The sequence below is a fragment of the Ahaetulla prasina genome, chromosome 3, assembly GCF_028640845.1.
Source record: "Ahaetulla prasina isolate Xishuangbanna chromosome 3, ASM2864084v1, whole genome shotgun sequence".
NCBI classification, from domain to species: Eukaryota; Metazoa; Chordata; class Lepidosauria; order Squamata; family Colubridae; genus Ahaetulla; species Ahaetulla prasina.
This window is the reverse complement of record NC_080541.1, coordinates 45,847,772-45,872,261: the sequence shown is the minus strand read 5'-3', so window position 1 is coordinate 45,872,261 and position 24,490 is coordinate 45,847,772. Positions and strand designations below refer to the sequence as shown.

Below are 24,490 nucleotides of genomic sequence, written 5' to 3'. Positions count from 1 at the left end.
GTCTTACCCAAGCTCCTTCTCCGAGAAGGAGGAGGTATTATGACATCTCTGTCCGCTTACTTTTAAATGGGATGGGGAGACGCATTTCTCCTGGAAAACTGCTTAAATAAATTATTCTTAAAATCTGTTAGGATTTCTCCAATCTACAGAAAAAGGAGTAAATTCCATTTTTTAAAAAAGGAAAAGGGATGAGCTAGCCATTTTCATATGGTTCCTGATTATGTATCTGCTCCCATGAAGTTATGAATCTGATCTAAACATCTGTCCTGTCTTTTCCTCATAAAGTAGAAACAATGTCCATGTTATCACATCAGATACACGCATCCATCTTTTTGGGGAGCATTTATTTTTATTTTTTATTTATTTTGTCAATCATATATAAGATAACAGGTAAAAATATAAACATAATTTAGATACATGAAAAGAGTAAGTAAAAAAGGAATATTAGGACAGTAACGGTAGGCACGCAGGTGCTCTTATGCATGCCCCTTACAGACCTCTTAGAATGGGATGAGGTCAACAGTAGACAGTTTAAGCTTAAAATTTTGGGGGTTTGCCCAGGGGTGAAATGCTACTGGTTCGCACCTGCTCGCCCGATTAAGTAGCGATGGCAGCTGCTGGTTCGGAGGACCGGTAGCAAAAATCCCTGGCCCCGCCCCCCCACCTCTGCTGAGCCGCACCATCAGCAGAGGTTGTTTTTTTTTTACTTTTAAAAGTTTTTCTTCAGCCGAAACATGCCTTTAAAAGTTAAAAAAAAACAACCTCTGATGATTGCGGGGCTGAGCAGAGATCATCAAAACCCTTTAAAAGTTTTTTTTTAAGAAACCCTCTTCAGCCGAAGGGGAAAAAAAAGAAAAAAACCCGAGGTTTTAAAAGCCTCCTCTGGCGATCCCAGAGGAATTTCCTGATCCTCACAGGCTTTTAAACTCACTTTTTAACAGCTCCCACTTACAAGAGCCCCCACACATGCCCAGCCAATTCCCACTCCTCACCTATAATTACTGCTCTTTTGGGCTGGCAATGCCATGCTTTCTTCAGCTACTGAAGAAAAAAAAAAGCTTGCTTTGACGTCCTGCTTTGCTGGCTGAGGAACTCTGGGATTTGAAGTCCACAATAAAATAAAATAAAATAAAATAATAAAATAAAATAAAATATTTGTGCAGCTTTCTGAGATTTGGTGTGTTTCTGTAGTGTTTCACTCTAACTACACAAACACACAGAATCTCAGAAAGTTGTATGTGGCATTTTGTGTGTGTGTGTGTGTGTGTGTGTGAGTTGTGTGTGTGTAAAGTGTGAAAGTTGGTTTTTGAGCTTTTTGTGGCTGTGTAAAGTGTGAAGTGCAGCTGCTTTTACATTGTGTGTGTGTGTGTGTGTGTGTGTGAGTTGTGTGTGTGTAAAGTGTGAAAGTTGGTTTTTGAGCTTTTTGTGGCTGTGTAAAGTGTGAAGTGCAGCTGCTTTTACATTGTGTGAGTCAGTTGTGTTGTGTGTGTGTAAAGTGTGAAAGTTGGTTTTTGATACCTCTTATTGTTTTTTATACTTTATTATTTTTATTATTTATTGTTATTGGCCATGCCCACCCAGTCATCTGACCACCAAGCCACGCCCACCAATTAAGCCACGCCCACAGAACCGGTAGGGAAAAATTTTAGATTTCACCCCTGGGTTTGCCATTCCACTTTTGGTGCACATCATCTTTTAAATGCAGTTGTGCGAAGCATGCATTCAACATAAACTCCGTGAAGCTGCAGAGCTCCTGTGGAATGCACACACAGTAACAAAATAGGATTACCTTTGGTCCCTTTTTTCTCCCCAAATGCCATTTTCATAGCGCAGGGGTCTGCTAACCTGGCTCTTTTAAGACTTGTGGACTTCGATTCCTAGACTTCCTCAGCACTCTGGGAGTTGAAATCCACAAGTCTTAAAAAGAGCCAAGTTTGCAAACCCCAGTCATAGGGGGATGGTCAACCTATAGCTGTCCAACTGAGATCAGATCCTTTTGCCATGCTGCCTAACACTGATGAGATTTGAGGTTCAACAACACCCAGAAGCCATATTACCTCCTTCCCTCCTCCTCTCTTCTCTTGCTTTTCCAGAAAAGATTAGATAATGTATTTACTCTTTTCCTTTCCTGTACAAAACACTCCCTTGCTCAATGTATTGAAGAAAAAATTTGCAGATTCAGTTTTCCAACATTTATTTACAAACGGAAAGTTTTCTGGTGGCGATTCTTTTTTTAAAAAAGCAAAAATAAATGAAAGGAAGACTGGCAACAAATGTCACAGAACTTATCTTGTCAGATGTTTAATGAGGTAGAAGAGATGTTCCAGATCTTAATTGGGTTTTTTTAGCAGTGAAATCCAATTTGAAATTCCTCCACTATGAGATTTTAATTTTCCTTTCTCAGATAGATTTTACATCTAGATTATAATTTACCACAAAGGCTTGTAGTAAAAGAGAAGACAATGGTCCAAAAAGGTATTGGAAATTAAATAGCAGCTTTATTTACATTAACAATAAATTCAAAATAAAAACCATTGATATTCAATGATGTACCAGATATACATATTTATTATGGTAATATTTAAATACTAAATATTCAGTTCGCTTACAGAGGTAGTTATGAGATAGTCTACAACCAAAAAAGCCTGATGATCTCATTTTGTGTTGTTGTTAGTTGCAAAGTCGTGTCCGACCCATCGCAACCCCATGGACAACATTCCTCCAGGCCTTCTTGTCCTCTACCATCCTCTGGAGTCCATTTAAACTCATGCCTACTGCTTCAGTGACTCCATCCAGCCACCTCATTCTCTGTCGTCCCATTCTTCTTTTGCCCTCAATCTTTCCCAGCATTAGGCTCTTCTCCAGTGAGTCCTTCTTTCTCATTAGCTGGCCAAAGTATTATAATCATTTTGTAATCAAATGCAATTGGAATACAGGGGTGTCTGTTGTTGGGGGGGCAGGGCAAGTGTCAAAAGCTGACTGTGACTATATGATTAAAACTCTACCTCACATGTTAAAAAAAATGGGCCAGGGCTACAAGCATGTAGGCATGGCCCGTCTTGAAGTTTTTGACCACTTCCGCCAATTCTCATGTGGGAAAATATGTATTATTCCCTGCTACATTAACTCATCATAGCAGCTCCTCCACATATTTACAGATTTTAGAATTAAGGAAATCACATTATTGCTTTTGTTTTCTTTCCCACTTGACTTAACTAGTCATCAGTCACTGATGTATCATCATGGTTACTTATTTTAGTAAGCTTGTCCTAATATTTCTCTTCCATGATCCATAATCACAAGATTTGTTAAACAGTATAATTTTTAATGCAGACTTATCTGAGATCAACTCCCAATAAAATTGCACCAAATTATTCTGCAGGGGATTTAGATGCATAACTAGCATTTATATCTGGGTAAATTCGCATATCTGCATATCTGTATGTATTATGCTTTTTTATTTTTTCATACAGATTGACTGAGCATCTTGAGGAAGTTTTGTTTGATACAAACCTTGCCTAAAGGCTCCAGACTTTGGTTGCACATCCAATACAAATCAAACAACATGGGTTATGCAGGCCCCCTAGTGCCAAACATGTTACAATACATTCAAGAAAAAGTTTATCAGGTATTGTTCATAAAATCATACAGCTTGTATGGAGTCAGTGAAAGACACAGGACAGAAAAACACTATAATTCAGTCCTTAATTGAAGCAGATTTTCAGATAAATCCAATCATGTTTTTACAAGCACTGTCTGGGCTAGGTCTATTTTAGATAGACGTGCTGTAACTTGGTGATGTCCAGCTGGCTGGGTTAAAGCTCCCATCAGCCAGAACCAATATGGGAAGGGAAGTTGTCTTCCAACATTTAGTCCTTATTAGATGTGTACAGTAAACACAAACCTCAGTACGATAGTTTTAGATGTGACATTCTTAGGGTGATAATAAAGGCAGATATTCTAACCCAATAAGCAAACAAGAAAAAAATTGAGCCTCATTGCTTAGTTAGGTGATTTACATTTTATGGCTAGTGAAAAATCCTGATCTCTCGGAGCCTTTCAAATATTTGAAACAGTTGAAACCTATCACTTCCTTTCAAAGAAACTTAACATTCTCTAGAGATCTAGAGATCAAGAGCTGAAAGCAGTGGTGGGATTCAGCCAGTTCGCACCACTTCGGGAGAACCGGTTGTTAACTTTCTGAGCAGTTTGGCAAACTGGTTGTTAGAAGAAATCATTAGGGCAGAGAACCGGTTGTTAAATTACTTGAATCCTACCACTGGCTGAAAGGATGTACCTGTTTTTTAAAAAGCACCAGCTTTCGAAAGAAAGCTATAAGTACCATTTCTAAAAATCTGAATTAGCTATCTTTTCTTCTCCCCATTTTTAACAAAACCATCCATATGGAGTAGCAAGGGTACATGGAAACATGCTAAGAAGGTACAGTAGGGGAAAAAAGATACGCATTTCATTCTTAAAAGCATGATTAAGTTGCATTTCCTTTATTACACAGCAATAAACGTATTTCAGCAGAGAATACAGTGCCATATGCTCAAAGTCAAATATATGGTGAAAGAATAAAATTGAGTAATTGTATTAAATTAAGCTATAACACTTAAAATACATTCACATTTATTTCACATTTGTCATTTAGTCATTCAGGTTTGGTCTCAGCCAAGTTTTTTATCAGCCCAAAGGACCACAATATTATTACTGGTTTATCCCAGGTTTTTTGGGGGGGGGGCAGGGGGAGGGGGGATAAAGGTGAATTACAATTTTTTAAGACCATTCCAAAACTTAACATATTAACCTTTATTTCACGTTTTAAAGACCTCATCTATTTTGTGTAAATCAGTATAATCAGAAGGGCTGCAAAATAACAACAAAACAAATGAAAGAAGTTTGTGGATCAGGCCTGGTCCATAGGCTATGGTGTGGATACTTTGGCTTATTACAATATATTAATGAAATGCATATACAAAAAAGTGCAATTATAAGAAAACAAAAAATAATCCTACATATTTTTGAAAAATTCTGATCTCGAACTCACATTAATATGAAAGGTTTTTATATTCACTCATGTAAAGAAAACTAAGGGGAAAAATCTATGAGGTTTTTCTCCCCATAGGCTATACTGGCAGACACCCATGTATTTATGATATTAGCATAATATTTTACCCAAGAAAAGAATTTCAGCCACAAATACTTTATATATCAAAATGTAGATCTAGTTTTCCAAATTTGCATATTTGTTGTACTATATGAAAACCCTGTTAATATTTGGTAAATTGGAATGTTTTATTTCAGTACTTAGGGTAACATAGACTACCCCTAAGCATATTTAGCACCTTAGTTATTAAAGAGTTATGACAAATTTTAAAAAACCACAGATCTTAACTGCATTAATTGTAAATAAAACCAAAACCTTTTATGGAGAAAATCTAGTCTATCTTAAAATAAAATGGCATCTTAGAAGGATTCTCTGAGCTTCAAATTTTTGTAGAAACAGTATTTAAAGTAGAAAACCCCAAGCACCATTTATCTAGACAAATGATATTGATTGATAGAATCCTGGAATGGAATGAAAGTCACTTTCAAGCAACCACTTTATGGCTTTCAGGTTGGGTCAACCTGAAATATTGAGTTTCTATTTTGAGAGGGCTGGGAGGCAAATGGAGTGGATGTGTTTTAGGAGGAGAATGCTATCTGAAACTTTATAAGCATCCTCAAATACAACAAAAGTGCATCTGAAAATATTGGTCCTGTCCATTCATAATTCATGACTCATGAGGTTACCAGCTGCCAAAGCATAAGGGAAAGTGCTGCCTGAAGCCCCAAAAGCAAAATTTAACTGAAGCCTCCATAAGAAGATGCCTCTCAGATATACCAGGGCTTCAGTTTTCATGATCCCTACAAGAGTCATATATGATGGTATCAGTACTGAGTATCAGTTATCTCCACAGCATTATACATCAGTTTAAAGTGCTTGGACCACACAGGAAGTGATTACAAGTAGAAAGCAAAAAAGGTGATTAAAATGTAGGGGAGAGGAAACTAATAAGGTAAACAATCATCTATCTGTATCATAATAATAAACCCTGTAGAAGATATATCAGTGAATTTGTGGCAATAGTTTCTTTTTAAAAAAGAGCAAAATCATTTTTAAAGTGCTACATTATTCCAAGAAAGAGGTATAAAAGAAGAGAATCTCAAAAAAGGGATTAAAAAATACAACATTGTTTGGATGGATGATTACTCTAAACACTAAAAGAACACGCTAGGATACAGGGAGATATAAGAAACGGAAGGGACTTTAGAGCAATTGGCAGGTTGAAGATATGAAATTAAAAAGGCATTCCAGGAGGCGGCTCAGAATGTGGAAAACCATCTCCTTTGTGCACCCAGGAAGAAACGTCGTCCTTTATTAAAAAATGGGTTACCTGAGAATTTTTATACCACACTGTGCCTTAATGGACAGAAACAACTATAGCAGAAGTTCTTTGATCAAAGAGGAAAAGTCATCACTCCCATTCACATTAAAAAGTCATCCTCTTCAACTTTTCCCATTAAATAAGAGTTTTAAATGAACACAAATATTTAAGTGCAATTTCTCAAATGAAATATGTGCAATTAATGCAAACATAAACCACATATAATGCTAGAGTGTTTACCGAACTCCAGATATGATAAAGACCAGAACAATGTGAGTTCTACTGAGGCTTAGGCAAATACTTCTGCAGGACTTGTCCCCCCTTTGCCAAGCCCATAATAATACAGAATGGTAAGTCAAATCCTGTGTGATTTACTGTAACCCCCAAACTAACAAGTGCTGCTCCATTCCTACTTATTGAACCCATAAGGGCGGTCATATCCTTTGTGCTTCAATTGAACAGCTATTGGGGATACTTAAAACTATTCCTGCACAAGGTTCATGGAATACAGGGCTTTCCCAACAAGCCTTTTAGTCTCAAGCTGCTGCAGCAGCTTCTCCCAAATTCACCACTTTGGAACATAAAGAGTGATTCTACAGAAAGGAATGGAAAGGATAAGTTCTACAAAGAGCTATGCACAATCTGAATTTTTGCCCTTACAGTGCAATATCAATTTAAACGAAAGATCAAATCATTTTAAAATTTACTTATGTTCTTCTTCAGGCTGGAAATTTAATCAAAAAAGTACATTTGGTCAAAAGATGAAAAGGTCCCAGTGTAGACAGGATTAAAATTATAAATCAGCGCATCAGTCTCAGCCTTTTTGCAGGAAAAATGGTGGTTGCTCTTCCGGGCTGCAAAATATTGGAGATATATGAATTATTTCATGTCATCATTTGTACTATCCCAATTCTTTTGTTAACATTATGCTTAGAGACTCTTAACACTAAATATAATCCAGAAGCTTCCAGAGTATTACAGTTTAGAGGATATGTCCCAGACTTAAAAGCTCTTTTTTTCTTTCATCCTACCCTCCCTGTAGCTTCTCTGAAACACCATATTTAAAGAGAACAGGTGAAATATATTTGGCTGAAATTAGCATTGGTAAAATCTCAGCTTTATATTGGGTAAAAGATGGATGGCTTTTTCACAAAAGACAAGCAACTGGTCAGAGGTTATTGTGGAATAAGTCTTTTATGCTCAGTGTAGTTGAAGTAAGAGTATAATTTTCAATATTGCAATCCCAATATCTAGCCATTCAGTCTAATAATAAAAATACAATATATAAAATATGCTATATTGCCAACAAATATTCCATTAATATGAATTTCATGTTTGCAGTACAAACACTAGTAGAATGTAATGATGCTTTTCTTTTCACTCTCTTTTTTAAGGAAATATTTCATTATTTCTATTCATATCCCTTACTAAAGTTACTTACCTTCATTGACAAGGAAGTCAGCTAGGAAAAATGTTACTTTTATAGATGCTGAGGAATGTGGAATGCCAGTTGAATTTTTCCATTCAAATGGGTTTTTTTCTGGATGCCACTGGACACCATAAATAGGGTACTTGTAAGCTACAAAAACAGAACAACCTTAACCATCATAGAACACCAAAATTATCCACTTCAGAAACAGTTATTTGAGGATCTTGAAACTATGAGTTGCTTGATGGCAAGATGGGGGGCATGTAAATTTAATAAATAAAACTTAATAGCTAAATAAATAGGAAGAGCAGAATCTTAAAATTATCAACCAATGTACTGCTCAATAAATCTTCCTAAATTAAGAGGCTATGTTGTCAAAATGGATACACTGAAATGAATTCTTATTACAGAATATTTCATAACAATGTCTCTTTTCAGTCTTGATAGTAAAGACGAACAGGTCTACTCTTGGAAAATTAGAATACAGACTATATAGAGACCACTGCGCCATCCATCCCAGTATTGTCTGTTTTGGCAGTAGTTTGCTTCTTTGCTCACTTGATCACTTGAACTATGATCATTTTTAATTAAAGGTATTAGAGTTAGTTCTCTATTGCTAAACTATGGTCCTATTGAGCTTTCAACAACTCTTTTAAAAGTGCAGTTAAGAAATAGTAATATATACTAGTACTAATAATTTAACTAACTAAACTAACATAAATTAACAATACAATAATTCCAATTTGATAACTCTTTCATCTACCAATAATTTGAAAACTAAAGAATATACTATCTATAACAATAGATGATTGCCACAGAAAATTTCAGTGTCGTGTTTTCTTCAGCCTTCCTATTTCCTCCACTAATGGAAAATCTATAAAATGACATCATTCTGTTGCATGTTTTCTAATTCTCCTGTGTTTCGTTTGTAAAAATAGAACAGTGAAATACAATGACCTCACAATACACACCTTGCAGTTTTAAATGGATAAGGAAAAGATAGAGCTAGAATAACCTCTGGAATGCATGTTATATTATTTGAACAAATGGGATTGCCTGTCCTGCTTCTTTACTGTGGCCATAGCAGTTTCTGTGACCCTCAGCAGATGTTTAGAAGAGGGTAGAGAAGAAAGAGAAAACCTATTCCACCATTTTGTCAGTGCAAAAACTGTACTGGACTTCACTAATAGGCTGCCCATGCAGTAGCTACAATTTTTAATTATAGACAGCATTCAGAGGTTAGATTATTACCTTCCATGGTGGATATGAACTCCACATTATGAAAATTAGTTGTTAAGATCTTATAAAAGTTGCGCAATTTCTCATTTTTTGTGTAATTCTGTAAAAAAAAAGAAAAGGTAACCATGATTTAAACTAATTTTTAAAAGGGGACATTTTTTATCTGCATCATTTTAATAAGGACAAGCCAATATCACAAATTTTCTTTGGTGCCCAGGTGGATCCCTTTTCCAACTTTGCACTATTAGAACTTATTCAGTCCAAATTCCTAAGTTTGGCCCCTTAACCCACCTAATGTCTCTCTAATGCACCTTGAGACCAGAGAAAGGTCTCATGAAATTAGAGGCTAGAGTGTGGGCAACCATACTCAACTACTAGGTAGACTACTCTTTCTCACTCTTGGTCTTGCTCAAATGAGGGATGATTTTCAGTTCACATGGGGGGGAAAAAACCAATGACAACTAAAATATCATTGGGATTCTTTCCTTCTATTCAGCATGGGATATGATCAGGCCAAAGCTCTCATTAAACAGCATTTATTAGACACATAGAACCAATTGGACCTAGCCAGGTTCCCAACCTTTATTAACTATGAGCCCTACAGGTAATCTGCCTTCCCCATGGCATATTTAATCAATTTTTAAGTACCTAACCACCTAAGGGCTTTTATTCTGACAAAATGTCAGGCCTTCTCCTCAGCTGTACTTGAAAACTAATACAGGAAGATTCCCTACCCAGAAAGACAACATCTGTGTGACTCTGGACATATAAAAACCATAGAATATGTACTTCTACAGTACTTATATTACAGAGATATTCATACTAGCCTCATTTGGCCATTATTGCATACATACTGAAGATACAAGACAATGCTACACCTCTCTGCTTCCTCAGATACCAATCCTGATACAACATACAATGGTGCCATATTCTTCACACTTAAAACTATGTCAGACACGTGCCACAAATCAGATTTAATGAGCAGCTAGACCAGGGGTGTCAAACTCGCACCCCATGGGCCGGATGTGTCACATGCTAGCTCCACCCCCGCCCGGTTTAGAGAAAGAGAAAGAAATCCCAATACGTCATGTGATGACGCCATGACAACATGAGTTTGACACTCCTGAGCTAGACCATTATTATAGAATTATTGTAATTCTATGATAAATTTACTTTGCCAGGCTTTTTTATGCCCATTTATTGCACCTACCCCTCCTTTTAGACTTTTTTATATTTTTTCTTTAGTTTTTTATGTAATTTTATTTTTGCATTTATAGTTTTTATGTTTTTAAATTCCTGGTACCCCACCCTCCTTATGCTGGTCTTTGACCGCAATTGACAAGAAATTACCTGCATGGATAGGCTCCAGAAATGAAAGTGTGAAGATACAGGCTCTGAAGCCAACAGTTCATATATCTCTTCAGGAAAATCGTGGAACATCTTACTGTGGTTTGAAGCTTATGCCAAAAGCAAAACAAAATGAAACACCACTCATCAACATCAAGAAGAGCAATGATTGGCTTCAAATTCTAGGCTAGGCTACATACCACAATTTGTAAACCACAGACATTATATTCACCAATTTGCTAAGTCAAAATGCAATCTTACCGTATGCTTTATTGACTTGTGTCAACTAATATTGCCAACTGACTGCTGGGCACTCTTTTGCTATCTCAGATTTGGACTGGAGACCTAAGTCAAGCCTCTGTCCTTCTTGGGCAGATGGCCACTTAAACCTTCTGCTGCAAAGATTTGTGCCAAATGCTTTGATTATGCCCAATAACCAATCCAGAGGGATTTATATGACATGCTCACATATGAAGATAGTGATAAATAATGATTGATAGATAATGAGAGCCTGAATGGGACTCTACATTTTCTTATTCCTTATTCAGATTTTATACACTGAAAGTATCAGTGTCATGATTATTCAAATATATTGTCTTTAATCTAGATAGCTCACTAAAAAGCAGAGACATCACCCTGCCAATAAAAGTGCATATAGTCAAGACTATGGTTTTCCCAGTTGCAATGTATGGATGTGAAAGTTGGACCATAAGAAAAGCTAAGCACTAAAGAATGAGGCCTTTGAACTATGGTGCTGGAGAAGACTCCTGCGAGTCCGTTGGTCTGCAAGGCGATTAAACCGGTCAGTCCTAGAGGAGATCAATCCTGACTGCTCTTTAGAAGGCCAGATCCTGAAGATGAAACTGAAATACTTTGGCCACCTAATGAGAAGGAAGGACTCACTGAAGAAGAGCCTGATGCTGGGAAAGATTGAGGACAAAAGAAAGGGACAACAGAGAACAAGGTGGCTGGATGGATTCACTGAAGCAGTAGGCGTGAGTTTAAATGGACTGCAGAGGGTGGTAGAAGACAGGAAGGCCTGGAGGAACATTGTCCATGGGGAACTAACAACAACATTTTCTTTCACACATATTTTAAAACAATTCCTTATAAACAGCATTTCAATTTAATCAAGAAAATGATAACTCACATATTTCTGAAGAAATAAGTATCACTATAGGGAGCTAGGAATTACACTGCATTATTCCTAACTCAGTCCTGCTGTCATTAGATGGAATAAGTGCCTTTTCCTCTTTCTATTCTGAACAAGCAGAAACTTCTGTTACTATAGCAAAAAGACATTATCAGCATAGAGGCTGAGTACTTTTGAGCTGCACTAGATCTGGACTAGATTCAGGACCTAGCCACAAGATAGAAACAGAAAGACACTGATCTACCAAACTACAAATACGTCTTTACCTCTGAAAATGTTACATTATTAGAAAAAAATATTGAATATGCTGAGTTCTGTCAAGAATACTTATTGAATTTTTACTACAAACAGTTGAGAAAATGCGGCTATTCTGTTCGCCTACCGAGGGGAACAAGTTAACTGTCGTGTGTCCTGCACTCCTCAAACTACTACTTCACTGAGCTTCAGAATTCATTAAAGCATCAATTCTATGATCCCCATCAGAACTTAGACCATGTTCTATTGCCTAAAACTTGTAAATTTTCACCTTTAGTAAAATTCAGTGGCATTATGAAGCCATCTGTATTTGTCCGAACGAGCAAATTTTCTCCACTCGTGAGATAGGTGAGCAACTGGTGTCCCAGGCACGTCCCCCATATGGGAAAATAATCTTTTCGGTCATTGGCCTGGAAAATGGCAATGGGAAAAAAATGCCTAGATTAATACACAAAAACTAGACTAGGCACTGTTTTGAATTAACACCCACAATTCCAATCAGCAGTCATCACATCAGAACTATATTTGACCTCCAAAACCATCCAGGTATGAAAACTTTCATTCTCCATTAAAAAGACAAAGCAGTCTAGACTTGATGGAGAATATTTTTCCCTGAGCAACTAGAGAAAAGGGGGAATATAAATAGAATAGAATAGAATAGAATTTTTTATTGGCCAAGTGTGATTGGACACACAAGGAATTTGTCTTGGTGCATATGCTCTCAGTGTACATAAAAGAAAAGATACGTTCATCAAGGTACAACATTCAACCAAAATTCAAAAATTCAAAAATCAACCAAACAAGCAAAATTATATTAACACAATTAACTATAGCTTTGAGAACAGAACAGATGATTGTGGGCAATCATTCCACAAGTAGATTTTGTTAATTGAATTGACATATTTTCTTTTCAAAAATCAATGTCCAGTTGTTTATAATTAGCAGGAACATAAGCATTGATTCATCCAAATCCTGCACGCAGTGTTCCATTCAGTGATTAAACTAATAGGCTAAAAAGAGGCTATGGTTAAAGAGAATTTAATATGCCATTTTAAGAGAATAGGATTTATTTTTGAAATGCATCTATCAGAACCAGGGGTGAAATGCTCCCGGTTTGGACCGGCTTGCCCGATCCGATAGCGATGGCGGCGGGTGGTTTGGAGAACCGGTAGCAAAAATCCCTGGCCCTGCCCACTGCCTCTGCTGAGCCACGCCATCATCAGAGGTGTTTTTTTTTTACTTTTAAAAGCATCTTTTCTTCATGCTTTTAAAAGTAAAAAAAAAGCTTTTGATGATCCCGTGGCTCAGCTGAGATCGTCAGAACCCTTTAAACTCTTTTTTTCAAACAACCTCTTCAGCCGAACAGGTTGGGGAAAAAAAGGTTTTAAAAGGCTCCTCTGGTGATCCCAGCTGAGTTCCTCATCACCAGAACCTTTAAAAACATGTTTTCTACAAGCTCTTCAGCCGAAGAGCTTGTAGAAAACCTCCTTTTAAGAGGTTCTGGGCTGCGATGAGGCACTGTGATGATTGTGTGTGAGTCAGTTGTGTTGTGTTGTATTATGTGTGTGTATGTAAAGTATGAATGTTGGTTTTTGAGCTTTTTGTGGCTGTGTGAGGTTCCTGCTTGTTGCAGGGGCCATTTTTGGTTAAGTGCAGCTGCTTTTACACTGTGTGTGAGTCGGTTGTGTTGTGTTGTGTGTGTGTAAAGTGTGAAACTTGGTTTTTGGTACCTCTTATTGTTTTGTATACTTTGTTTATTATTTTTATTATTTATTGTTATTGACCACGCTTACCCAGTCATCTGACCACCAAGCCACGCCCACCAATTAAGCCACGCCCACAGAACCAGTAGGGAAAATTTTTAATTTACATGTATCACACACTCATCAAGATAATCCTGTTTTACACCATAGTTATATCAGTTGAAGCACACACATCTGTATTGACTATACCTCTTTGACAAGGTTATGCAAACTAAAAAATGTATAAACATGAATCACCTATAGCCTTCATGTCTCAAACATTAATGCAGTTGACTTGAATGCTAAAACACTTACCTCTAGTGCTTTTGTATAGAATATCTTAGCCACTCTGGAAAATTCTGAAGTTTCAAGATCAACACCACCTCCTGGAAAAAGTATTCTAAGAAAATATGGTTATAACAATTTTATTATCAAGAACAATGTCCCAGCTGATCTCAGTTAAATGAAGGTTATAAAGGAAGTAGTTTTAATATATATACAACAAACTACCAATAAGTGCAATTTAGGTTTTATTTCAGCTGCTTCTTCAATAACTCTACAGTTTAAGTTTATTGCTCTAAAAATCCAATGTCTAAAAGGTCTTCGCAATTCTAGTCTGCACTTACTTTAAATGCAAACTAGAATATTTTTCAAGAACAATCAATGTTACATTTATTAAAAAAACCAGCGAAACAGATAAACCACCATTCTGGACATGTATTTAACTTTGGGCTAAGCAGCATTCAGTCCTCCAAAGATCACACTTCCAAACTTCCTGCATCATTAAAATGTTGCAAAGGTTCACTGATGTGTTTGCATTGCTACAATTTATTATTCTGAGTAACTTTTTTATTTATCAAGTACTTTACAAATTTTCTCAAATTTTGTTTCTTACAAGGTAGGCTCTTCTCTATAATAATCATCCTATGAATTTTCCTGGTTGGAAACTAAAATCAAGATCTTCAATATTATTTCGATATCCTGATTGTCCTTCCACTATAATTAACTTACTGGTATACTTACCCATTTATAGAATGGAATATCTCATCATACTCTTCATTGGAACGATGCAATCTATAATAATTAAAATGAAAATTTCTAGCGTAAGTATGTATCATTCCAATGTTAGCTTAGAATTGTCTTAGTCACTAAATGCAAATAAAATTCATCTTTAGTAATACCAGAATGGTTACTTTATATGAATCAACTACTCAAAATAAAATTTACTATCCTTCTAACAGTAGATTGACTAGAAAGTGAAATGAACTACACATATGGATTATGATGGAGAAACCCTGAATCCAAACTGATCACTGAATCGCTTTGGGATACTAATAATTTTTATTGGTATTTTATTGTAATATTTTTAATGGGATTATTGTGATGGCAACTTTTCCCTCCAAGAATCTCCAAGGCAGCATATATGACTACTCCTGGATTTTCCATCTTATCTTCAGAACAATCTGAGAGATAATGATTGGGTTTCCCCAATCTTGGTCCACCATCTTAACCACTAACCACATTGGATTTCACCATGGTGAGTTTCTGAATAGTAATTTGAATGTAGACATCCTCATTCCTAATTCAAGACTCTAATGACTACACATGACATCATATGTGAGTGTGATCACACCAGGAAATATTACAGTATTTAATTCCAGCCCTGAGGACTGATATTACAGTTCTTAAGCAGCTTATTCACAACAGCTGCTTCTAATTCCGCAACATTGAATATTAAGTCCTAAGTACGTTTCTGTACGATATTATTCAGTACCACATGGTATCTTGAAGACTAATTTAATTATATGTTCTTTATGACTGGCATATCATGGGAGCAGATAGTTCTTAGCTGCTTACCTTACTGGTATTACTCTGGCTCCAGCTGATTCGATGAATTTCACATAAGAAGCAGCAATATAAGAACTTCCAAATTTCTGAAAAGTTTCAAAAGTTTCCTGAGCTAATATTCCTAAACCGTCCAGAAAAAGAGAGAATGTATATTACATATTTGTGCCACTCTAAGACTAGTACATAGAGGCTGATGATAAATTAGCAAGCTGTACTAATTGATATATTTCACAGTATTCAATAATTGTCTGAATCCTTTCAAGAATAAATCTATCTCAGCATCACATGTTGTGCAATAGGAAAGTCACATTTCTACAGAGACTTGAGAACATATCTGTAGCTACCTGACAAAGCCATATCACTATAATTTGCTATTCAAAACAGCATTTTAGTGAAATTATGCAAAATCAAGAAAGTGACAAAATGACAAACACGTTACCCTGAAACTTTCCATATGAGAAATGTGAAATGGATTTAACAAAGACAGAGAATATGAGTCTATAACACACATACATCAAACTATTTCTTTTAGAGGTGAGCAGTGGAATGCATAGCATAAAACAAAGGACCATTTTAAGACAAGAATTTCATGCTGTGGTTCAGGCTTCAGCTTGGTGCTTTTCCAATCTTTTGGACTACCGCTTTTAATTCCCAGCCAGGGTGGTCATCTGGGTTATGCTGACTGGAGTTCTAGAAACTTTAGTCAGACCACTTTTAAATACTTTTTTTAAAGAAATCTAGCTTGTTTAAATATGAAATGCCTTTATCTTTGAGTAGCTTAGCTCTTCAAAATTTAGTATAAAGAAAGCAGAGTTCGGTAATTATTTTACCATTTGTGATACATGTTTGCTTCTAGGAAAGAAACTGAACACTCTTATTTATTTTAGTTAGGGTGTGTACCAGAACAAGGTGGAATCCTTTCAATATTTTCCAGTAAATTATGCAATATCACAGCATGATCCATTGCACAACCATTAGAAAGAGTCATGTGGTCAAACACTCCAAAATACCAGCTCAACAGCCCTTCACTAAATGCTGGATCTGACACTTCTTCGTTCCAAGATTTCAGTGACACAGTAAAGTAAGAAGAAATAAAATAGCAACTTTAAATAGGAAGAGTTTAAAATCACTAATAATTTTATAAATCCACTTTAAACTGATACAGGTAGTCCTCGACTTACGACCACAATTGAGCCCAAATGTTCGGCTGCTAAGTAAGAAAGTTGTTAAGTGAGTTTTGTCCATTTTATGATCTTTCTTGCCAGAGTTGTTAAATGAATCACAGTAATTGTTGTTAGTAACACAGCTGTTAAGTGAATCTGGCTTTTTCATTGATTTTGCTTGTGAGACGGTCACAAAATGTGATCACATGACCCTAGGACAATGCAACTGTACAAATATGAGTCAGTTGTCAAATGTCTGAATTTTGATCATGTGACCATGGGAATGTTATAAGGTCATAAGTCACTTTTTTCAGTGCCATTGTAACTTTGAACGGTCACTAAACACATTGTTGTAAGTCGAGGGTATCTCTACTAAAAATCAACAGTATATAATACTTTGTTATACTATCTATGTCATATAAATGTAAAGGTTCCCCTCGCACATACATGCTAGTTGTTGCCGACTCTAGGGGACAGTGCTCATCTCCGTTTCAAAGCCGAAGAGCCAGCGCTGTCCGAAGACGTCTCCATGGTCATGTGGCTGGCATGACTCAACACCAAAGATGCACGGAACGCTGTTACCTTCCCACCAAAGGTGGTCCCTATTTTTTCTACTTGCATTTTTATGTGCTTTCGAAACTGCTAGGTTTGCAGAAGCTAGGACAAGTAACGGGAGCTCACCCTGTTGCACGGCAGCACTAGGGATTCGAACCGCTGAGCTGCCGACCTTTCGATCAACAAGCTCAATGTCCTAGCCCCTGAGCCACCGCATCCCTATCTATGTCATATATTTGATGTCAACACAATAGGAGCCAATACAATAGATGTATTAATTACAACTTCCATAATTCTCAGGCACTGTCAAAATATTGTGATTATAGTTCAAAATATTTGAAGAGCAACAGGGTTGATTTGTAGAAATATAATACAATATCGAAATGAACTGATGTTTTGTATCATGTTATAAAATGTTTTACAAAAATCACTTTGTACTTGAGCTCCAAAACTTAATTTGTAGGGTCCTTGATGCTGTCTGAGCTTGATTTTCTTGCAGATGTTTCATTACCCAAACTAGATAACATCATCAATGTTAGAAAGGAGTACGGTTTGCTCTTATATTTAAATATTAGTGGCTTGCCCTGTCAATGTTGATGGGAGTTGTTCCTTGATTAGGTTGTTATTTACTGTTAGATTGTTAGTCAATGTCAGTAGTTCTTGATTGGGGTATTGTTTACTTTTTTATTATTGGTCTTGAGTTGTAGATCAATGTCTTTATAGCTGCCATGCATTCATATATTTATTTCAGGCCTTTGGTTGCAAGCTGCAAATCTTAATTTGCCATTTATCACTATCCCATTATGTTCCTCGTCAAGATCCCAAAAAGCATTTGATGATGTAAAATTGGAAACAAAATATTTGGACAATGAAATAGTTTTGGATCAATTTAGTCAGATCAATCCAAATGCCTTCTCATTCTAGAAGGTCAATGATTGGTATTATCTACTGATAATTATTTTTGTCATTTTTGCATGTTCTTCATAACTTTGAGCAATCTAGTTATGTATATTGCTGCTCCAACTGTCTCTGGGCCATCTCCCATTGCTTTTCCTTTCTACTGTTCTTTCTAGCAGTGTACTTTGTATATTGATGTCTCTGATATGCTCTAAATATTTCAATAAAGGTGCATTTTTTATCACTCAAAGGGATTTTCAAGACTGAATCACAAAAATTTCATTTCATTATTTCATTATGTATTGTTTCATCTTAACTAATTATTTTAAAAAAACCTCTCAGTAGTCTAACCTACCTCCAACTACATTGTTCTGAGGTTGTATTTCCTTTATTTAATATTGGCACAACAGGGGAAAACAGATAGAACAAAAACACATTTATTCTGTCCAGACTTCCTATTCACGCCTTATGCACTTTTCCAAGAAGCCAATGAAACGGATTTCAGTGGGAGGAATAAATTTACTAGCTGAAGTAAGGTTAAAGGCAACCAAAGGAAAAATCACTGTTAAGAATAGAATAGAATAGATTTTTCATTGGCCAAGTGTGATTGGACACACAAGGAGTTTGTCTTGGCTCATATGCTCCCAGTGTACATAAAAGAAAAGATACGATCAAGTATCATAAGGTACAACACTTAATGATAGTCATAGGGTACAAATAAGCAATCAGGAAACAATCAATATCAATATAAATCGTAAGGATACAAGCAACAAAGTTAGTCATACAGTCATTTGAGCCACATAGCCCCAACGAAGACTATATAGTCTTTCTCTCACCGTCTCCCCTTCCCGCTCCTCCCCCCTCCCTACTCTTTCTCTTTCTCAACGCTGAAAGCACTGAAATCCTGGATGGCTAACTGTCAGCTTCGCTGCTCCTGCAATATCAACGTCCTTCTACTTACCAATAATCGGTCGCTCGTTCTCACTCCGCAACACAAAGGAGACCGCGGAGCAGCAGCAGAAGGCGAGAAGCCCCCAAGCCCCACGAATTTGCAGCCCACTCGCCATGGCTGGCATTCGCCCAACTCACTTGAATGCAGCTCAGTTCTCGCGGAATAAGCCCGCTCTGCAAAGCCGCTCCTACAGCCAGACGCGAGCCAGCTTTGGCAACCCCTCCCACTTGTGATGTCTCTCCGCCACCAATGGCATGCTGGGAAATGTAGTCTAGAGGGAAGTGGTCTTTTCGCCTTCCGTCTAGAACTCTCATTTTTTTACTTCTCAGAGAAAGTTGTTTTGAATCAATGAAAGATTGGTTTGGGTGTTAGGGAGCTTCAAAAAACGTATTTGGGGAATGGATTTTTCTGCCCGCTCAAGAAGTAAGGAAATAAGTGAAAATTAAGAAAAAGTTCCAAACAACTATCTTCAAAATTGATTATATAAATGGTATCGCAATAGGTTATTTGATCATAGTTTAAGTATACAAACATCGAGAGTTAACGGCTGTTAATAGAGTGCAGACTAATAAAAGTGGACAAACAAACAGAAAAGATTAATAAAATTAGTGGTGATAAGTAATAAGTAAAAAAGTAAAGGGTAAAAGTAGTAATAAATAATAGTAGTACAACCTTTAGAATAGATTCCTAAATAGGTTTACGTGCAGTACAAGAATGTGTGCATTACTTAATATATTTAGGTAGACCTCTCATTAATGTGCATAATGTTTAAATTTAAATGAATAGAGAAGGGATCCCTATCTAGGTTAGATATGGATTTCACACACAGAATATGTAGTAAACTAACATTTTTGAAAGGTTGGAATTAAACACCTCCACAATGACAAACTCTGTGTTCATGAACATGTGTTTTAAGTGTAGGATGATACATAATAAGGCAGTAAACTTTCAGAACTACTAGAAGCCTCCTTCAGTTCTTGCTGAATTGCTATACTGGATGATGGTATCTCCATACACAGCATTCTTGTGTTCTCTGGGCTTCCTTTCCTTCTTGCAGGAATTTCATTATCAGATGTTGTAACATCATTGGTGCATAGGGACGTGGGATGTATCTTAAAGATAGAAGACTGGAAGAGGAAGTCATTTAAAAAACATAACAAAAAATTCACCAAGTTCCCAACATAAAAATTCAAAAGCAGTTTAATTTGGGAAATTCTAAACATTTTAGATCAGATACAAAACTGTAAGAAAATTCCCAGAGGTTGGCACTCGAATAAATCATTAACATACCCACTGAAATAAGCTCCGCCTATAATAAATAAAATAGGGACCAACCCAAAATCAAATAAATAAGCTCTCAGCACATCTTTCCTCATCACATCTTTATTAACCAGCACCTAGATAAGCAGGAACAATTAAGGAAAAAAGAATATTCCACTTCAAGGGCAATCAGAAGTAGCAATATCCTAGTCAAGGTTGGTAGGGTAAGCTACCACATATAAATAGTCTGAAAATTCCATTCCCCCATTCACTAATGCTGTGATTTAGTCTGGCAGTGAAAAATGTGTGAAAAGAAAAGCAAGTGGAAAGAACAGCAAGAACCTAAAAATTCATCCTGGGCTACATATATTCTCCACATCCATATGTCCCTTAATATAAGTTTGATGATGCCCACCAATCATTCTTTTAAGGACATCCTCTTATAACCCAGCCCTTCCTCCTACTCTAAAAAGTGGGCCATCTAATTCCATTTCTGTTTGTTCCAGTGTTAAAATGGTTGTGTTTCATCTTCTGCAAATTCAAGCCTTGCTAAAATCACAACCAGTGATGATGATGTAGCAGAAGAAGAAGAAGGAGAAACATGAAGTACCAAGAGTGAACAACTGCACAAGACAGAGAAACATGCAATAATCTTTGGGTATATAGGAGCTACAGCACCTGATCCATAGGATGAATTAGGATTTCCCCATCCCCCATTCCCCTTCCCCCAATAGCAGAAATCTACTTTGCTTAAGTTGACCCAGAACACTCTTTACTGACCTTATTACGTGGACAGATTAGATTTCACCTATTGGGATAAAGCAAATTATGCCAATATACTTTTATACCATTATATGGATTATAGGAAAGCACGTTAAAGCAGCAGCCTAGATGTCCTTCCCCAGAATAATCTCTTTTAGGCTGCAAAACAAGTTTGTTTTCTGAGTCTTTGTGTTGCCATCTAACGATAGGAAGGTTGATTCAGCCTTCCATCCTTCCAAGGTAAGGTAAAATGAAGACACAGATTGTTGGGGGAAATATGTTGACTCTGTAAACTGGTTAGAGAGGGCTATAAATCACTCTGAAGTAGTATATAAGTGCTATTGCTGTATACAGATTTTGGCAGCTCAGACTTCGCATTCTCATTAGGAATCTCTTATTAGGAAACTCTTAGGAATGGGACCCCATTCCTACGAGGTCTGTAAGGGGTGTGCATAAGTGCACCTGCGTGCCTATCATCCCTGTCCTAATATTCCTTTTTACTTACTCTTATCATGCATCCAAATTATGTTTAAACTTTTACCTGTTATCTTATATACGAATGACAAATAAATAAATAAAATTCTAGGGATATGCCATCCTGAATCATATCCTGGTTGTCATGTGAGAGAGAGAATCATACATAAATTTATATATTATGGGTTTGTGTGGCTTAAAAACTACAAATCTGTTCTTTGGGGGAAAAAAAATTAACAATAGTATCTGAAACATTGGGCCTCTGGTGGCTCAGCAGACTAAGTTTGTCTGTTATTAACACAGCTGCTTGCAATTACTGCAAGTTCAAGTCCCACCAGGCCCAAGGTTGACTCAGCCTTCAATCCTTTATAAGGTAGGTAAAATGAGGACCCAGATTGTTGGGGGCAATAAAAGTTGACTTTGTATATAATATACAAATTGTATATAATATACAAATGGATGAAGACTATTGCTTGACATAGTGTAAGCCGCCCTGAGTCTTCGGAGAAGGACGGGATATAAATGCAAATAAAAAAAAAATTAGTTTCTGCTTGTTTCCTACTGTACTGTATGTACTTCTGGATATCCTTAGTTCTTTTTTCCCTACTTTATGGTTTTCTTACTTTTTAAACTGTAAGCTGCACAGAATTATCTGCAATTGGGTGGCCTTGAATTTAATAAATACATGCAGTAGGGACAAGCAAGACAATGTGATTAAGATCAGCTTTGGGACTGCCAATTATCCATGTTCATAATGCCACAAACAACTTCCAGAAAATTGCCATTGTCCTTGGAACCCTACAGTCACAGGTCAAAACTGCTGAAATATAAAGAGTCATTCTCTCTGAGCTGTTACATTAGGAATGAATGCATAATGAGGCCTCATGACCATTGCAAATCAGAAATTGGAGGCATAAATAAGATTTGAGTCAGTCAGAATGATACACTTTCCCATGTCAACTATTAACTGGCTGGGGCTGTTAATAGTTTACATAGTGTGCAAACATAGGATGTTGAATGATTTTCAAATATTATTTTACACACAGAGAGACATATTACATAGGAATGTACTGCACACATAGGAACTTGTATGCTGAACAAATGACAATAGCCATTTAGGGCAATTGTGAAATGAGAAGCATAACTGGAAGAATTCAAAGTTCTTTCCTCATCTAGTTGGAAGATATTCAATACTGTATGAATATAATCCAAAACTTACTGAATAAAAGACATTTATTACAAGGCTTTATAAAAGGCTTTAGATTATTAACACTTTATTATATGTTAATAGTTTTTAAAGTTTCTGTAACTTTTATAAAAATGCAAATTGCATAGTAGAACTGCAATAGACAAATAAAAAAATACAGTATAATACTCATCATTATTGAGTTAACCAATTTATTGATAGTATGATTTTATGTATGCTAAATCCCATTGTTCTTGTAAGTTTGCTGCACGGAAAGATCTTATGCTTACAACTTTAAAATATTTGCCTTTTTTTAGCTGATTTAACAATTTGCAAAATAGTCTTTATCTTGTAAATCCCTTTCCCACAGAAATATAAACTTTAGGATTACTAAAAAAAATGTAATCACAATAGGAAAGCATGATACTTAGAAAGATGACTAGAAAACTCAGCAGCATGAATTTTCTGTATTTTTAATGCAGTAAATATGAATATTTTTGTTTTTACTCATTAAAGTGTTATCTTAGTTGTCATTTGATTTTTTTTTCCTGTTAAGAAATTACTTTGTATGTTTATCCGAGAGCAAATATCACCTTGGCAAACATGTATGGACTTCAATTCACAGAATTTTCCAGCCACCATGGAAATTGAAATCTACATATCTTGAAGTGGCCAAGGTTAACTTTTTGTACATGACTTTGCTTTTACTTTCAATGTTTTCCATACTGGTTGTTCCCACTAGGATTTTGGATCATGCAGATGAAATGAGTGAGTTTTTGTTCAAGCATCCCTTTGTAGGCTATTGATGAGTCATCTGTTGATGCTATGCCATACAAGGAATTCTAACTTGGGCTCTCTGGGAAGATTTGCTGGAAATGCAGTTCAGTTACCCAATTCTGGCATCCTTCTGCATTAATTGTTCTTCTACTTCTCATCTGGTAGCCACACAGGCTGGCCGATTTGCTTTTTGGCAGGTTTGCTAGCACTCCAGGGAAGTTTGTCATCAATATTATCCCAATGCCTTAAGCCCTTTTCTGCTTCTGCAGTAGTTATGCTTACTACAAGGCTAGAAGGTACATAATCGTGGCCTTCTTGGAGTCACTGTCCTTCTGCAAGCCAGTTTCTCTTTCTACTTTTTCCCAAAAGCAGGTGCGACACAGAAGCCCATTGAAAACCAGTGCTTTCTGTGACCTGCTTTCTTTCAAGACTGAAGACTTTGTGCCTTTGAAATTAGCACTCACAGTCAGAGAAAAACAATCTGAGCAAAAACAAGGCACGAATGGAAAACAAACTGTCTGTGCAAAAGGAAGGGGGTGGAGGTGAGACGCAAAGAGAAAAGGTCAGAAAAGGGCTTGAATACTGTTGCCATACATACAACTTACTCACAAAAGGCAGACATTGCTAGATTTTTTTATGAGTTCCTACCTTTTCTTCAATAAAGATTTCTTATCAGAACTTGTCTTTGTGAGTTTCAGTCCTACAAGTTGGATGGGGTCTGAAACTTAATCCTTTTCTTAATCCTTCAGTCCTCCAGGTGACTGAAAAAACTTCTTTGCAGTTAACAGAAGGTGGGGAAAAATATAATTCAGTCTATTCCCTCAGTAAAACAAGATTTACAAACTGATCCTGATACTTATTTCCCTGCCTCTCTCTCTCTCTCTCTCTTTTGTCTGTTCTTTTGCAAAAGGAAAGAACAAAACCTGGTCAACAGTTTTAGGAAACTGAAATGAGAATAATTTTCAGTGCATGTAACGCTATAGTCTTAAAGCGATTTCCCTTAAAAAGGGAACACAGAAA

At 36.4% G+C, this 24,490-nt stretch overlaps 1 protein-coding gene across 1 annotated transcript; it reads right to left on the bottom strand.

The window, feature by feature from the left end:
* Positions 1-4,481: 4,481 nt before the first annotated feature.
* GGH (gamma-glutamyl hydrolase) lies at positions 4,482-20,957 on the bottom strand. Its single transcript, XM_058175495.1, has 9 exons — positions 19,021-20,957; positions 15,454-15,565; positions 14,620-14,670; positions 13,912-13,996; positions 12,126-12,264; positions 10,450-10,556; positions 9,112-9,199; positions 7,873-8,010; positions 4,482-7,285 (listed from the first exon to the last, which is right to left on the bottom strand). Exons 1-9 carry the CDS (start codon positions 19,133-19,135, stop codon positions 7,164-7,166), a joined length of 957 nt encoding a protein of 318 aa, XP_058031478.1. The 5' UTR covers positions 19,136-20,957; the 3' UTR covers positions 4,482-7,163.
* Positions 20,958-24,490: the final 3,533 nt, after the last annotated feature.